General features: G+C 35.4%; 1 protein-coding gene across 1 annotated transcript in view; it reads left to right on the top strand.

Moving 5' to 3' along the window:
- The window catches only part of LOC105535382 (cytochrome P450 2C9-like), a 79723-nt gene extending 70403 nt beyond the window's left edge, over nucleotides 1-9320 (top strand). The window contains exons 7-8 of the mRNA XM_011974451.1: nucleotides 6533-6676; nucleotides 8958-9320. Coding sequence (XP_011829841.1) covers nucleotides 6533-6676; nucleotides 8958-9320 — 507 coding nt within the window. The remainder of the gene's footprint in view (nucleotides 1-6532; nucleotides 6677-8957) is intronic.
- The last annotated feature ends 5758 nt before the right edge of the window (nucleotides 9321-15078 follow it).

The following is a 15078-nucleotide window of genomic DNA, read 5'->3' as shown; positions in this document are numbered from 1 at the left end:
AGAAAAGAGCACAGGGAACAACATAAGGGCTTACATAGTGCTAGTAAGAATTTCTGTAACCATCCTCCAGAGAGAAATACCTCTAATTCATTGGCTATCAGGTAGAGTGTTCAAAGAGTATTTCCTCAGTAAAATGGAAAAAAATAATTCATAGGCTAAGAGCTGCTCTGATGTGCTCTACTAAAGTTAAATACAAACCTCAAAAGGATAAAACTGTTTTCTAGTAACTTAACTACATTTCAGAAGAACACACAAAAGTATTTATAAGATCATACAAATTTTCTGCAGCCTTAACATAAAATCACAATGGTTTTTATCCAAACAAGAATTATCAGGCATGCAAGCAAAAGGGAAGATATGAGAAAAAAAGTAATATATAGGGGAAGATATGAGGAAAAAAGTAATATATAGAAGTAGGTTTAAAAATTAAACAATGATTGAATTCATGACAAGGAAAATAAGATAGTTATAACTGAATATCTAGATTCCATATGTTCAAGAAAGCAGAGGGAAGATTGGCCATACTACTCATCAAAAGGGGATATATTAAAAAAAAACACAGATTGAAAACTTAGAGAAAAAAATGCAAGGTCTGAAATGAAAAGCACACTGGATTGAATTGTAGATTAGAAACTACAAAGAAAGGTAAGTGAATTTGAAGACATAAGAGAAGAAACGATTCTAAATTAAACAAAGGGGGAAAAAAAGACTGAAATAAAATGACCGAAGAATAAATAAGTGGTGGGACAACTTCAACTAGATTTAAAAATGTGCAATCGTTGCTCATAAATGTGGATAAAAGAAGTATGGAAAATATAATAGCTATATTTTTTCCCAAAAGACAATCTTAAAAACAACCAAAAGGAATTTTAAATGTGGGCAAGTGAAATTAAGGTATATGGTCTTTCTTAGTTCTCCTTTTGCTTTTTTTTTTTTTTTTTAATGCACACAGTGTTAAGTTGTTGTCAGCTTAAAATAATGAATTATAAGATAGTATTTTCAAGTGCCATGGTCACCTCAACCCCCCACCCCCCCAGAAAAAAGAAATACAATGGAGACACAAAAGTTAAAAGCATGACACTAACTTATATTGTAAGGGAAAATAACCTTCATTAAAAGGAAGACAAAAAAAAAAAGAAAGAAGGAAGAAAAGACTAAAAAACAAACAAAAGCAAATAACAAAATGACAGGAGTAAGTCCTTACTTATCAATAATAATATTGAAAGAAAATGGACTAAACTTTTCAATTGAACTTTGTAGAGTGGCTAAATGGATTAAAAATAACTCAATGATCTGTGGCCTAAAAGAAATATATTTCACCTATAAAGACACATAGACTGAAAATAGAAAGATGGAAAAAGATATTCCAAGCCAATGAAAACCAAAAAAGAGCAGCATTGCTATACTTATATCAGAAAAAACAGATTTCAACACAAAAACTATAAGAGAAAAAGAAGGTCATTATATAATGATAATGGGGTCATTCAGCAAGAGGATGTAACAATTTTAAATATATATTCACCCAACACTAAGGCATCCAGATATACAAAGAAAATATTAGAGTTAAAGAGGGAAATAGGCCCCAGTAAAATAATAGGAGGAGATTTCAACTCCTCACTTTCAATATTGGACAGAATTCCAGACAGAAAATCAATAAAGATACATCAAACTGAATCTGCACTATAAAACAAATGGATCTAATAGATATTTATAGAACATTTTATTCAAGAGCTACAGAATACACATTCTTTTCTTTAGCACACAGATCATTCTCAAGGATAAACTATATGTTAGGTCACAAAATAGTTCTTAAAACATTCACGTAATTTGAAAGAATATCAAGCATCTTTTTTGGCTGCAATAGAATAAAACTAGAAATCAATAAGAAGGGGAATTTTGGAAACTATTCCTATACATGGAAATTAAACAGTATGCTCCTGAATGACTAGTGAGTCCATGAAGAGATTAAAAAGGAAATTGAAAAATTTCTTGAAATAACTGAAAATAGAAACACAACATATGAAAACCTGGAGTCTACAGCAAATCAGTACTAAGGTGGCAGTTTATAGTTACAAGTTCCTACATTAAAAAGAGGAAAAACTTCAAATAAACAATCTAATGATGCATTTTAAAGAAGTAGAAAAGCAAGAGCAAACCAAACCCAGAATTAGTAGGAGAAAAGAAATAATAAAGATCAGAGTAGAAAGAAATGAAATTGAAATGAAAAACAATACAAAAGGAAAACTGATGGACCCAAAGGAAAATACTAAGAGAAACAGACAATTGGGATTCTCACAGTGGAAATATAAGTTGTCAACAATGACATCGGTACAAGACATAAAATGTAAACCTTGATGCATAAATACAGATTTTGGATAAGTTATTTTTAAAATAAATATATGAAAAAAGATCAATGAAGCAGAAAGTTGTGTTTTCTTCTGAGGGGGGAAGTTAAACAAATTGATGAACCATTAGCCAGACTAAGTAGGAAAAAAAGTGAGAAAATCCAAATGAATGAAATCAGAAATAAAAAAGGAGACATCACAACTAATACCAAAGAAACTTGAAGGGTCATTAGTGGCTGATATGAGCAACTATATGACAATAAATTATGAAATCTAGAAGAAATAAACAAATTCCTAGATATATAGAACATACCAAGACCAAACCATGAAGAAATAAAAAAGCGTGAACAGACCAATAACAGGTAACAAGATGAAAGTCGTAATAAAAAGTTTTCCACTAAAGAAAGACCTGGGACCTGACAGCTTCACTGCTGAATTCTACCAAATACTTAAAGAAGAATGAATACCAATCCTACTCAAAACATTCCACGAAACAGAGGAGATGGGAAGACTTCCATAGTCATTCTTTGAGGCTGGTATTACTTTGATACCAAAATCAGACAAAGACACACAAAAAAAGAAAACTGTAGCTCAATATCTCTGATGAATATCGATGCAAAAATCCTCTACAAAATACTAGCAAGGTGAATTCAACAATACATTATAAAGATCATTCATCATGACCAGGTAGGATTTATCCCTGGAGTGTAAGGATGGTTCTACACACTCAACTCAATCAATGTGATACATTATATTCACAGAATGAAGCATTAAAAACAATATAATCATTCCAATTGATGCTGAAAAAGCATTTGATACAACTTAACATCACTCCATGAAGAAAACCCTCAAAAAACTGGGGATAGAAGGAACATACCTCAACGTAAAATCCATATACAACAGACACGCAACTAGTATCATATTGAATGGGGAAAAACTGAAAGCCTTTTCTCTAAGATCTGAAACACAGTAAAGATGCCCACTGTCATCATTGTTACTCTAGATAGTACTGTAGGTCCTAGCTAGAGCAATCAGACAAAAAAAAGACATAAAAGCCGTCCAAATTAGAATGGAAGATGTCAAATTATCTTTATTTATTTATTTTTCCATTAGTTATTGGGGTACAGGTGGTATTTGGTTACACGAATAAGTTCTTTAGTGGTGATTTGTGAGATTTTGGTGCATCCATCACCTGAGCAATATACACTGCACCATATTTGTAGTCTTTTATCCCTCAGCCCCTTCCCATTCTTTCCCCCAAGTCCCCACAATCCATTTTATCATTCTTATGACTTTGCATCCTCATAGCTTAGGTCCCACATATCAGTGAGAACATATGAAGTTTGGTTTTCCATTCCTGAGCTACTTCACTTAGAATAATAGTCTTCAATCTCATCAGGTTGCTGCAAATGCTGTTAATTCACTCCTTTTTATGGCTGAGTAGTATTCCATCATATATCTTTATCATGGTATATATACATGATGGTATATATATATGTGGTGTGTGTGTGTATGTGTGTGTGCATATACATATACACACACACACATATATACACACCACAGTTTCTTTATCTACTCTTTGATTGATGGACATTTGGGTTGGTTCCGTAATTTGGCAATTGTGAATTGTGCTGATATAAACATGCATGCATGTGTAAGCATCTTTTTCATATAGTGACTTCTTTTCCTCTGGATAGATACCCAGTAGTGAGACTGCTGGATCAAATGGTAATTCTACTCTCAGTTCTTTAAGGAAGCTCCACACTGTTTTCCATAGCGGCTGTACTAGTTTACATTCCCACTAGCAGTGTAGAAATGTTTCCTGATCACCGCATCCATGCCAACATTTACTGTTTTTTTTATTGTTTTGATTATGGTCATTCTTGCAGGAGTGAGTTGGTATTGCATTGTGGTTTTGATTTGCATTTCCTTGATCATTAGTAATGTTGAGCATTTTTTTCATAAGTTTGTTGGCCATTTGTGTATCTTCTTTTGAGAATTGCCTATTCATGTCCTTAGCCCACTTTTTGATGGGATTGTTTGTTTTTTCTTACTGATTTGTTTGAGTTTGTTGTAGCTTCTAGATATTAGTCATTCCTTAGATATATAGATTGTGAAGATTTTCTCCCACTCTGTGAGTTGTCTGTTTACTCTGCTGACTGTTCCTTTTGCTGTGCAAAAGTGCTTTAGTTTAATTAAGTTTGAACTATTTATCTTGGTTTTTATTGCATTTGCGTTTGGGTTCTTGGTCATGAAATCCTTGCATAAGCCAATGTCTAGAAGTGTTATCTTTTTCAGTGTTATCTTCTAGAATTTTTACAGTTTCAGGTCTGAGATTTAAGTCCTTAATCCATCTTGAGCTGGTTTTTGTATAAGGTAAGAGATGAAGATCCAGGTTCATTCTCCTATATGTAGCTAGCCAATTATCCCAATACCATTTGTTGAAAAGGGGGTCCTTTCCCTATTTTAGGTTTTTGTTTGCTTTGTCAAAGATTAATTGGTTGTAAGTATTTGAGTTTATTTCTGGGTTCTCTATTCTGTTCCATTTGTCTCTGTGCCTATTTTTATACCAGTATCATGCTGTTTTGGTGATTATAGCCTTATAGTATAGTTTCAAATTGGGTAGTGTGATGCGTCCAGATTTTTTCTTTTTGCCTAGTCTGCTTTGGCTATGTGGGTTCTTTTACGGTTTGGTTTGATATGAATTTTAGAATTTTTTTTCTAATTATGTGAAGAATGATGGTAGTATTTTGATGGGACTTGCATTACATTTGTAGATTGCTTTTGGCAGTATGGTCATTTTCACCATATTCATTGTACCCATCCAAGAGCATGGGATGTATTTCCATTTGTTTGTCTCATCTATATTTCTTTCAGCAGTGTTTTGTAGTTTTCCTTGCAGAGGTCTTTTGACTTCTTGGTTAGGTATATGCTTAAGTATTTTATTTTATTTTTGCAGCTATTGTAAAGGGATTAGGTTCTTGATTTGATTCTCTGCTGGATCGCTGTTGGTGTATAGGAGAGCTACTGATTTGTGTACATTTACCTTGTATCTGGAAACTTTATTGAAATCTTTTATCAGTTCTGGAAGCTTTCTGGGGAGTCTTTAGGGTTTTCAAGGTAAAGGATCATATTACCAGCAAACAGTGACAGTTTGACTTCCTCTTTACTGATTTGGATGCCCTTGATTTTTTTTCTCTGGTCTTATTGCTCTGGCTAGAACTTCCAGTACTATGTTGAAGAGGAGTGGTGAGAGTGGGGATCCTTGTCTTGTTCCTGTTTTCAGGGGCAATGCTTTCAACTTTTTCCCATTCAGTATTATGTTGACTGTGGGCTTGTCATGATGGCTTTTATTACATTGAGTTATGTCCCTTGTATGCCAATTTCACTGAGGCTTTTAATCATAAAGGGATGCTGGTTTTTGTCAAATGCCTTTTCAGCATCTAGTAAGAAATCATGTGATTTTTGCTTTTAATTCTGTTTATGTGGTGTATCACATTTATTGACTTGCATATGTTAAACCATCCTTGCATCACTGGTATGATACCCACTTAATCATGGTGGATTATCTTTTTGATATACTGTTGAATTATGTTAGCTAGTATTTTGTTGAGAAGTATTCTTAAATGAAGTATATTCTTAAATGTTCTCTGGTGAAGTGTTCTGGAAGAGATAAACCACATTTATGCTATGGAGAAAGCATTGTTCTTTAACTCTTTCTGAAAATGAACTCAAATCTTGTGTTCATGATTTCTGATTTGAAAACAAAGAAACAAAGTTGAAGCAAAAGGATTAAGTGACCTTGTATACCCACACTGTATGCACTGTTATGCCTATGTAAACACAGCACAGGTACACAGCAGCAATCTTGGCTCTCTCCTCCAAATAATCCCTCCTCTACATCAGGACTGACAACAACCATCTATAATGAAAGATCAGGTCACCACTGAAATTTTCCAGTGTTATCTGTGAGGATGGCTGACTGCTAAGGTCAGTGATGCAGAGTAGAGTCACCCACCCTTGGTTTTTCTCAACTCCTGCCTGTCTCTTATACACATCTAGATGTGTATAAGAGACAGGAGTAGAGTCACCCACCCTTGGTTTTTCTCAACTCCTGCACAAGACAGTGGGCTTCCCCTTGAACATGCTTCCCCAGTGCTCCTCTTCGCTACCCCACAATTCCGTAGGGTCATGAGAAAGAAAAGCCAGATCTCCTTACGTGTCTTTCCATCGCTAAAAATGATCCTAACAGGAAGAGAAACAAAAACAAGGAGGGAGGTCCTAGGCAAGAAGAGGGAGCTGATTTTCAACAGCCACACATATGGGCCAAGGTCAGTTTTAGGAGCTCTTCAAGTGTTTGTTTTCCATTCCCTTTCTGCCTCATTACCCATACAAAGGCGCGCACACACACACACACACACACACACACACACACACACACCCCTACCAACTCCTTCCTAGCTTTTTTTGGATACTGGGAAAATACCTTTTCCAGAAAACTCCTCTCCATAATCAATTACCACTTCATATTCATGCAACTCCAGGATAAGCTTTATGTCAAAGTACACAGTGAACACTGGGACATAGACTTTTGAGAACTGAGAAAGGAGATATATATACACATATTTGATGATTACTGTACTTGCCACTTATGGATGGCCTGCAATGTCCCATGAAATGGCCCAGACAACCAGTAGACATTAAAATTTATCCTCACATCAATACACTCAGCATGTTTACTTGCCTTGTTTTGCACATAAAAAAACTGAGGTCAGAGAATCTCAAATTCATTTTCAGGGTCCTACAGTCAATATATAGAAGATCTACATTTGAATCTCTACTTATTCAAACTCTTACAGTTGAGCAATTCATCAGTACCCTCAAAGTAATCCTTCTTTTTTTGTGTGACTAACATGTTTTGTAATTCATATGTAGCATCATTTTTAATACACACATATTTCTATGAGATGAGCATTATTACCCCATTTTACAAAGTCAAGATTTTATTAGTGATAAAAAATGGTATTTTTATTTTATTTTGTTTTATTTTATTATACTTTAAATTCTGGGATACTTGTGCTGAACGTGGGGCTTTGTTACATAGGGATATATGTGCCATGGTTGTTTGCTGCACCTATCAACCCATCATCTAGGTTTAAGCCCCATATGCATTAGGTATTTGTCCTAATGCTCTCCCTTCCCTTGCCCCCCACCCCCCGGCAGAGCCCAGTGTATGATGTTCCCCTCTCTGTGTCCGTGTGTTCTCATTGTTGAACTCCACTTATTAGTGAGAACATGAGGTATTTGGCTGTCTGTTCCTATGTTAGTTTGCTGAGGATGATGGTTTCCAGCTTCATCCATGTCCCTGCAAAGGACATGAGCTAATCATTTTTATGGCTGCATAGTATTCCATGGTGCACATTTGCCACATTTTCTTTATCCAGTCTATCATTCATTGGCATTTAAGTTGGTTGCAACTGTTTGCTATTGTAAATAGTGCTGCAATAAACATACATGACCTTTAATATGCAATAAACATACATGATCTTTATAGAATAATGATTTATAATCCTTTGGGTATATACCCAGTATTGGGATTGCTGGGTGAGATGGTATCTCATTGTGGTTTTATTTGCTTTTCTCTAACGACCAGTGATGATGAACTTTTTTTCACACGTTTGTTGGCTGCAAAAATGTCCTTTTGTGAAGTGTCTGTTCAGATACTTTGCCCACTTTATGATGGGGTTGTTTATTTCTTGTAAATTTGTTTAAGATTTTTTGTAGATTCTGGATATTAGCCCTTTGTCAGATGGATAGATTGCAAAAATTTTCCCCCATTATGTAAGCTGCTGTTCACTATGATGATAGTTTCTCTTGCTGAGCAGAAGCTCTTTAGTTTAATTAGCTCTCATTTGTCAATTGTGGCTTTTGTTGCCATTGCTTTTGGTGTTTTAGTCATGAAGTCTGTGCCCATGCCTATGTCCTGAATGGTATTATCTAGGTTTTCTTCTAGGGTTTTTATGGTTTTAGGTTTTACATTTAAGTCTTTTATCCATCTTGTGTTAATTTTTGTATAAGATGTAAGGAAGAGGTTCAGTTTCTGATTTCCTCATATAGCTAACCAGTTTTCCCAGCATCATTTATTAGGTAGGAAATCCTTTCTCTACTGCTTGTTTTTGTCAGGTTTATTGAAGATCAGAGGATTGTAGATGTGTGGTGTTGTTTCTGAGGCCTCTGTTCTGTTCCACTGGTCTATCTATCCATTTTTGTACCAGTACCATTTTGTTACATTGCAAATACTGAACTAAGACAGGGCATCAGTATACTTCTGCTTTTATTTCTGGGGAAAGAAATATTCTGTGCGACTAACCTAAGCAGCATATGATTTCATAAATGGAATTTTAGGTCTGTCAGGAAATAAAGTTTAGGTCAACTGATCTGCAGTTTCTGCCAAACCATACAGTTGTTTTTGTTTTCGTTTTTGTTTTCTAACACTGTATTGTCCAGTTTCTCTTTTGGCTAACTTTATAATATAGTATATTTTTTTAAATTTAGTGTAATTCGATATGCTAGCACATAATTTGTCAGATAATTGCATGAAATCATTTCCAGGAAAAGGACAACCAACAGTCAGAATTCACTATTGAAAACTTGGTTGGCACTGTAGCTGATCAATTTGTTGCTGGAACAGAGACAACAAGCACCACTCTGAGATATGGACTCCTGCTCCTTCTGAAGCACCCAGAGGTCACAGGTAGGACCACAGATGATGAACAAAGTGAATTTAAGAACAATGCCGAGAAGATGGTGCCAGTGTCCTCCACCTTATTTCTCTCAGGGAAGCTTCATTCCTTAAATTTCTGTGTCATCAGCTGTAATCTGTCTAAATTTGATGACATGATTAAAAAGGACATCTCTGCACAATGGAGGAGGATGACTGAGATCAGTAAAAACAGTATGGCAGTAGCAAAATAAATAAAGCCCTGATGAAGTGTCTGGATTTCAGCAGAGGTAATTTGTGGTAGGGAGAGTCAGCAAAATTGGCCTAGTATCCACTTTGAACAGTAGGTACATTCTTGAAGATATCTTTTTTCATTTTGAAACTCCATGCTCTGATACTGGGGTAGGGAGATGAAAACGATCTTTATTGAAGCATAAGTGGAATTCTGGAATTGTACTGAGGCATCCTGAGATAAATTCCAGTCTGGGAAGTAATCTAAAAGTTAGACACCTAAGAAACGTGTTTCCATTTAAGCAGAGGCCATACCTAAAGGAATTTTATTATTCCAAAAGCATGTTTCATAAAACTGCTATTTGACCAAATGGAAATATGTGGAAGGGGGGGGGGTTAATAATTGCATCTTTCACATACAACTTTTCTTTAGAATTTACAATTTACCTTTAGAGTAAACTCTACATTTCCTTAGAATTTACATTTAAATAGTAAATGTAGCAGATTTTGGCAGCAGATAACATACTTTCTTCCCTGTGTCAGGATCCCACTGAAATTTCAATAACTAAATTACAAATTAAAATTAGCCTGTTGAAGTAAAAGAAGAGGAGAATAGAAAACAGCCCGTAAGTCTCTGGCAAATTTCTGAGACACGGAGAGACAATGGGCTGACAATTGACACAGCATAGAGGATTGAGTTGTATCATAAGTATCAGCAGAGGAAGATTTATCAAGAGGAGAAGCTAATCTATGTCACTATAATTCTCATAAGGTTCAGTATTTGGAGGCACCAAGGACCAAAGAAGTTAGGGAATGAGGCTGAAAAGGGAGCCTCTCCTACCCAGGTTTCCTCCATGACTCCTTTTACCAGGTACCTGATTTTTTTCCCACTGGAAAAGGGAAGCACATTCTCCAGAGAAACACAGCCTAAGAAACCCTGTACTCGGGGACACTTTACAGGGCCAGGAAAGTGTGAGGTGTGAAGCCAGCCATTATTTTCTGGAAGACATTAAAGATAATTGGTATAATTTTTTTCTTAAATGTTGGAGGAATTCAACAGTGAATATAATTAGGGCTTATGGTTTTCTGTTTTGGAAGTTATTAATGATTGATTCAACTAAGTTAGTAAATAAAGGCTTAAGCAGATTATCTATTTTCTTTTGTCTGAGTTTTAAAAGATTTGTCTTTAAGAAATTAATCGATTTCATTTGAATTATTGTGGTTGTGGGCAGAGAGTTGCCCATAATATATAGTTATTATCCTTTCAGTGTCTAAGGTACCAATAGTTATACCCCTTTTAATTTTGACGTTATTAAAATGTGTTTTCTCTCTTTTTGCTCTTGGTGAAACTGGCTAGATGTTTGTTAAATTTATTTTCAAAGAACAAGTTTTTGGTATCATACATACAGTTGGACCTTGCTTTTTATCCACTCTGATAGTTTGTGTCTTTTAGTTGGTGTATTTAGTTATGTTTAAAGTGATTTTGATATAGTGGGATTATATGTACCACATGTTTGTTGTTGTGTTCTACTCATTGCCCTTGTTCTTTTTCTATTTTTGTCATCAATTCTTGTTCTGCCTCCTGTGGTTTTAAATGAGCATTTTATATAATTTAGTTTCCTCTTCTTAACACATAATATTTCAATATTTACTTTAGTAATTTCCATAGAGTTTGCAATTTATATTTGTAATTAATCCAAGATCACTTTCAAATAACACTACAGTGCTTCATGGGTAGTGTATCTACCTGTAACAAAGTATTCTTAACTCCTCCTTCCAATTCCTTATATCCTTACTGCCATTCATTTCACCTATCCGTAAGCTATAATTCCCAAATATATTGTTGTCATTATTATTTTGAACGAACTACTATCTGTCTGACAATTAAGAATAAGAAAAATACAAGTTTTATATTGCCATCAATTACTCCTTCTCTAACATTGTTCTTTTCTTTATGTGGGTCAGTGTTTGGCTTATATCATTTTCTTCTTTCTAAGGAAATTTTTAACATTTCTTGCAAGGCAGGAACTAAAGACAATTTTCTCAACTTTCTATGAGTGAGAGTCCTTATTTCTCCTTCAGTTAAGAAGGATAAGTTTTCTGGATACAGAAAGCAAAGTGGATGAGAATATTTTCCAACACTTTAAATATTTTGCTTCACTCTGTTCTTATTTGCATGAACTTTTAAGAGATGTTTGATGTAATTCTTATTCTCATTCCTAGATAGCTATGATGTTTTCTTCCCCTAGCTTCTTTCAAGATTTTTGCTTAGTCTTTATTTTCTTCATTTAAATATGATGTGCCTAGGTGTAGACTTTTGGGTACTTAACCTACTTGGTGTTCTTTGAGTTTCTTGGATCTGCAGTTTGCTGTCTGTCCTTAATTTTGGGAAATTCTCAGTCATTACTGCTTCAAATATTGCTTCTTCAGAACACTTTGTTTTTAAATAAGCTTTTTTCATTGAAGTACAATATACATAGAAAAAGATGCACATGTTCTAAATGTACAGCTCAATGCATTAACATAAAGTGAATGTCTTTATACAACCTACAAGTAAGACATAAAAAGGAATTTTGTTTCTAAGGCATCCTCTTTCTTTCTACTGCCACATCCTCTTTTAAGGTATCCACTATCATTCCACAGGTTAGTTTTTACAAATTTTGTTGTATTAAACAGTCAGGTATACATGCTCATATTTCTTACATGGGTATGTTGTGTACTGGTGGGGACTGGGCTTCTAGTGCACCCATTACCCAAATGATGAACATTATACCTGATAGGTAATTCACCAAACTTTCTTTCCCCATTGCTTGTTCTTTTCAGGTTTGTCAAAGATCAGATGGTTGTAGATGTGTGGTGTTCTTTCTGAGGTCTCTGTTCTATTCCACTTGTCCACTGTTTTGATACCAGTGCCATGCTGCTTTGGTTACTGTAGCTTTGTAGTATAGTTTGAAGTCAGGTAGCATGATGCTTCCCACTTTGTTCTTTTTGCTTAGGATTGTCTTGGCTATGTGGGCTCTTTTTATGTTCCATATGAAATTTAAAGTAGTTTTTTCCAATTCTGTGAAGAAATTCAATGGTAGCTTGAATGGGGATAGCAATGAATCTATAAATTACTTTGGGCAGTATGGCCATTTTCATGATATTAATTCTTCCTATCCATGAGCATGGAATGTTTTTTCATTTGTTTGCGTCCTCTCTCAATTCCTTGAGGAGTGGTTTGTAGTTCTCCTTGAAGAAGTCCTTCACATCCCTTGCAAGTTGTATTCCTAGGTATTTTGTTCCCTTTGTAGCAATTATGAATGGGAGTTCACTTACGATTTGACTCTCTGTCTATTACTGGTGTATAGAAATGCTTGTGATTTTTGCGCATTGATTTTGTATCCTGAGATTTTGTGAATTTGCTTATCAGTTTAAGGAGATTTGGGGCTGAGAAAATGGGTTTTTCCAAATATAAAATCATGTCATCTACAAACAGAGACAATTTGATCTTCTCTCCTTCTACTCAAATATGCTTTATTTCTTTCTCTTGCCTGATTGCCCTGGACAGAACTTCCAATACTGTGCTGAATAGGAGTGTTGAGAGAGGACATCCTTGTCTTGTGCCAGTTTCAAAGGAAATACTTCCAGCTTTTGCCCATTCAGTATGATTTTGGCTGTGGGTTTGTCATAAATAGCTTGTATTATTTTGAGATACATTCCATCAATACCTAGTTTATTGACAGTTTTAGCATGAAGGGGTGTGGAACTTTATTGAAGATCTTTTCTGCATCTATTGAAATAATCATGTGGTTTTTGTCATTGGTTCTTTTTATGTGATGGATTACATTTATTTATTCATTTATTTTGAGAAAGAGTCTATCCCCGTTATGCAGGCTGGAGTGCAGTGGTGTGATTTCAGTTCACTGCAACCTGCGCCTCCCAGGTTCAAGTGATTCTGCTGCCTCAGCCTCCTGAGTATGTGGAATTATAGGGGCATGCCACCACAACTGGCTAATTTTTGTATCTTTAGTACAGATGGGGTTTCCCCATGTTAACCAGACTGCTCGTGAGCTCCTGACCTCATGATCCACCTGCTTTGACCTCCCAAAGTGCTGTGATTACAACCGTGAGCCACCTCACCTGGCCTATGTTTATTGATTTGTGTATGTTGTACCAGGCTTTAATCTCACAGATGAAGTCAACTTGATCATGGTGGATAAGCTTTTTGATGTGCTGCTGGATTTAGTTTGACAGTGTTTTATTGAGGTTTTTCACACTGATGTTCATGAGAGGTATTGGCCTAAAAGTTTATTTTATTATGTCTCTGCCAAGTTTTATTATCAGGATGATGCTGGTCTCATAAAATAAGTTACGGAGGAGTCACTCTTTTTCTTTTGCTTGAAACAGTTTCAGAAAGACTGGTACCAGCTTCTCTTTGTACCTCTGGTGGAAGTCATCTGTTAGTCTGTCATGTCCTGGGCTTTTTTTGGTTCATGGGCTATTAGTTACTGCCTCAGTGTCAGAACTTGTTATTGGTCTATTCAGAGATTCGACTTCTTTCTGGTTTAGTCTTGGGAGGGTGTATGTGTCCAGGAATTTATCCATTTCTTCTAGGCTTTCTAGTTTATTTGCGTAGAGGTGTGTATAGTATTCTCTGATGGTAGTTTGTATTTCTGTGGGATCAGTGGTGATATCCCCTTTATCATTATTTGTTGTGTCTATTCTTTTCCCTTTTCTTCTTTACTAGTCTAGCTAGTGGTCTATTTTGTTGATCTTTTCAAAAAACCAGGTCCTGGATTCACTGATTTTTTTGAAGGGTTTTTCAAGTCTCTATTTCCTTCAGTTCTGCTCTGATCTTAGTTATTTCTCGTCTTCTGCAAGCTTTTGAATTTGTTTGAATTTCTTTGTAGAGTCTGGATTTTAGCCCTTTGTCAGATGGATAGTTTGCAAAATTTTTCTCCCATTCTGTAGGTTGCCTGTTGAACCTGATGATAGTTTCTTTTGCTGTGCAGAAGCTCTTTAGTTTAATTAGCTCTCATTTGCCAATTGTGGCTTTTGTTGCCATTGCTTTTGGTGTTTTAGTCATGAAGTCTTTGCCCATGCCTGTGTCCTGAATGGTATTGCCTAGGTTTTCTTCTAGAGCTTTTTTGGTTTTAGTTTTTAAGTCTTTAATCCATCTTGAGTTAATTTTTCTGTAAGGTGTAAGGAAGGGACCCAGTTTCAACTTGCTACATATGGCTAGCCAGTTTTCCCAGCACCATTTATTAAATAGGGAATCCCTTCCCCTATTGTTTGTTTTTGTCAGATTTGTAGAGATCAGATGGTTGTGGATGTGGAGTGATATTTCTGAGGCCTCTATTTGGTTCCATTGGTCTATATATATGTTTTGTTTACTGTAGCCTTGTAGGATAGTTTGAAGTCAAGTAGCATGATGCCTCCAGCTTTGTTCTTTTTGCTGAGGTTTGTTTTGGCTATGCGGGCTCTTTTATGTTCCATTTGAACTTTAAAGTAGTTTTTTTCCAATTCTGCAAAGAAAGTCAGTGGTAGCTTAATGGGGATAGCATTGAATCTATAAATTACTTTGGACAGTATGGTCATTTTCATGATATTGATTCTTCCTATCCATGAGCATGGAATTTTTTTCCATTTGTTTGTGTCCTCTTTTATTTCGTGGAGCAGTGGTTTGTAGTTCTCCTTGAAGAGTTCCTTCACATCCCTTGTAAGTTGGATTCCTAGGTATTTTATTCTCTTTGAAGCAATTGTGAATGGGAGTTCACTTATGATTTGACTCTCTGTTTG

Source organism: Mandrillus leucophaeus, unplaced genomic scaffold (assembly GCF_000951045.1).
Source record: "Mandrillus leucophaeus isolate KB7577 unplaced genomic scaffold, Mleu.le_1.0 Scaffold1452, whole genome shotgun sequence".
NCBI lineage: Eukaryota > Metazoa > Chordata > Mammalia > Primates > Cercopithecidae > Mandrillus > Mandrillus leucophaeus.
The sequence above is the reverse complement of the archived record's forward strand: the minus strand, read 5'-3'. Positions and strand labels throughout refer to the sequence as shown.